The sequence below is a fragment of the Coptis chinensis genome, chromosome 3, assembly GCF_015680905.1.
Source record: "Coptis chinensis isolate HL-2020 chromosome 3, ASM1568090v1, whole genome shotgun sequence".
Lineage (NCBI taxonomy): Eukaryota > Viridiplantae > Streptophyta > Magnoliopsida > Ranunculales > Ranunculaceae > Coptis > Coptis chinensis.
The window spans coordinates 117,039,357-117,041,662 of NC_141458.1; the positions used below are offsets into that span (position 1 = coordinate 117,039,357).

Below are 2,306 nucleotides of genomic sequence, written 5' to 3' on the forward strand. Positions count from 1 at the left end.
TAGGTCCTCAACTTAGCGAGATTTGGAGAGGCTATGAGCCTGTAAGCTCCTGAGAGCGTGTTGCTCGCGAAGAGCGTTCTGTCGGAGTTAATCCTAGAAGTATTTGAATGGAGTGGTTGACAATACGAATGTAACTAAACTATCTGAATTATCAAAGATTAAGAACATGATTGTGTACAAGACTGAATTTTTATTGATAAAATTTTTTTGACAAGTAAGTGTTCCAAGGTCGTGGAAGTGCTTTCCCTTCTTATGTCTTGATCTAGTAGGCCCTATTGCCCACAACTCGGTCCACTACGTATGGTCCTTCCCAAGTTGCGGCTAGTTTGGAGTCATCCTGCGTCTTTTTCAGAACTAGATCACCAGGCTGGAAGGATCTAGGATGTACTCGTTTGTTGTAGGACCTCTTTAGAATCTGTTGATATGATGCCACTCTGATAGCTGCCAGATCGCGGCGCTCCTCCAACAAATCAACCTCTCGGGCTAGGACCGAGTCATTATGTCCTGACTCGACAAGCTCGGATCTAGTTGTTGTGATTGTCAGTTCGGTTGGAATAACAGCTTCGATGCCATAACATAAGGAGAATGGTGATTCGCCTGTGCTGGAGCGAGCTGTGGTGCGATGAGCCCACAAAATGTTCTCTAGCTGGTTTGGCCATTGGCTCTTGTTCTTTTCAATCTTTTTCTTTAAGTTTTCTAATATGGCCTTATTGCTGGCCTCTGCTTGACCATTGCTTTGAGCGTACTGTGGAGTGGAGAATGCGTGAACTATCTTCCACTTGGCCAAAAATTCTTTGACCATTTTGCCTTTGAACTGGGAACCGTTGTCCATCACCAAGGTGTGTGGCAGACCAAATCTGGTGACAATGTGAGTCCAAATAAAATTTCTAACATGTGACTCCTTGACATGTGCCAAAGGAACTGCTTCGATCCACTTAGTGAAATAATCGGTTGCAGCTAAAACGAAGCGGAACCCGGTGCTCTTCTGTGGGATGAATGGTCCCATGATGTCCATGCCCCACATGTGGAATGGGCAGGGACTTGCAATGCTGATCAATTCACGAGTGGGTTGGATGATGTTGTGGCCAAAAGTTTGGCATTTGATGCATTTGAGCACATATACTTTGGCGTCGATCTGCATGCGAGGCCAAAAGTATCATTGAGAGATCGCTTTGTGGGCCAAAAAACGACCTCTAGCATGATTGCCGCATTCTCCTTCATGAATCTCAGCAAAAATCAATTGACCTTGAGTTGGACTTATGCATCTCAAGTGAGGTCCTCTGGCGGATTTTCGAAACAACTTGTTATTCATAACACAATAGCGACGTGCTTGATATGGTATCTGTCTGGCTTTGCTCTGCTCTACCGGGAGTGTGCCTTTCTGAATGTACTCTATGATGGGTTGCATCCATATATGTTTGGCTCATCTGATTCTTAGCTGTAGCGCCATTCTAAGCCCCATAATTACTACCTCGTACTCCGCTTCATTGTTAGAGGTCGCAAAGTCGATGCAAATTGATTTCTCCATTACTTCTCCGGCGGGCGATACTAATACGATGCCAATGCCACTTCCGCCCGGGTTGTTGGAACCATCTACAAAGAGGGACCAAACAGTCTTGTCGCTGTGCTTGGGAGGTAGGATGTCTATCTCTGGCTCCCAATGTAGATCGTCCACAGGGAAGTCGGCAAGGAAATCAACCACGACTTGTCCTTTCTGCGAGGTGCGCGGGACGAACTCGATGTGAGTTGTCTTGTTTTCCTTGTGAAGTATCTTCTTCAACGGGAGGTCGATAAGTACTTTGATTGGGTGTGCCTGGAAATATGGTCTAAATTTCCTTCCAGAGTATAACAGTGCTAAAACTGCTCTTTCGATGTAAGAGTAGTTCTTTTCGGCTGGAGTTAGTGTCTTACTCGTAAAGTAGATTGATTTTTCTGAGTTGTTGTCTTCCTTGAACAAAACCAAACTAATAACGAAGTCTGATATTGCTAGATACAGCCCCAGCATTTCGCCGTCTGTTGGTTTGGCGTGTTGTGAGGTACTCTTTGAGAGTGGAAAAAGCCTGGTGACATTGATCGTTCCATGAGAACTGCTCGCCTTTTTAGGAGTTACAAGAACGGTCGGCACTTGTCTGATGCCTTAGATATGAATCAGTTGAGTGCGGCAACCATGCCTGATAGCTTCTATATATGCTTCTTTATCTGCGGATCGGGCATATCCAAGAACGCGCGAATTTGATCTGGGTTAGCTTTGATCCCACGTTGTGAGATCTGATAGCCCAGAAATTTGCCGGAGGACGCTTCGAAAA

The 2,306-nt window shown here is 45.3% G+C and overlaps 1 protein-coding gene across 1 annotated transcript; it reads right to left on the reverse strand.

Moving 5' to 3' along the window:
* Window positions 1–1,423: 1,423 nt before the first annotated feature.
* On the reverse strand, window positions 1,424–2,005 carry LOC147513454 (uncharacterized). Its single transcript, XM_086598920.1, has one exon. It carries the CDS (start codon window positions 2,003–2,005, stop codon window positions 1,424–1,426), a length of 582 nt encoding a protein of 193 aa, XP_086455046.1.
* Between the last annotated feature and the right edge of the window lie 301 nt (window positions 2,006–2,306).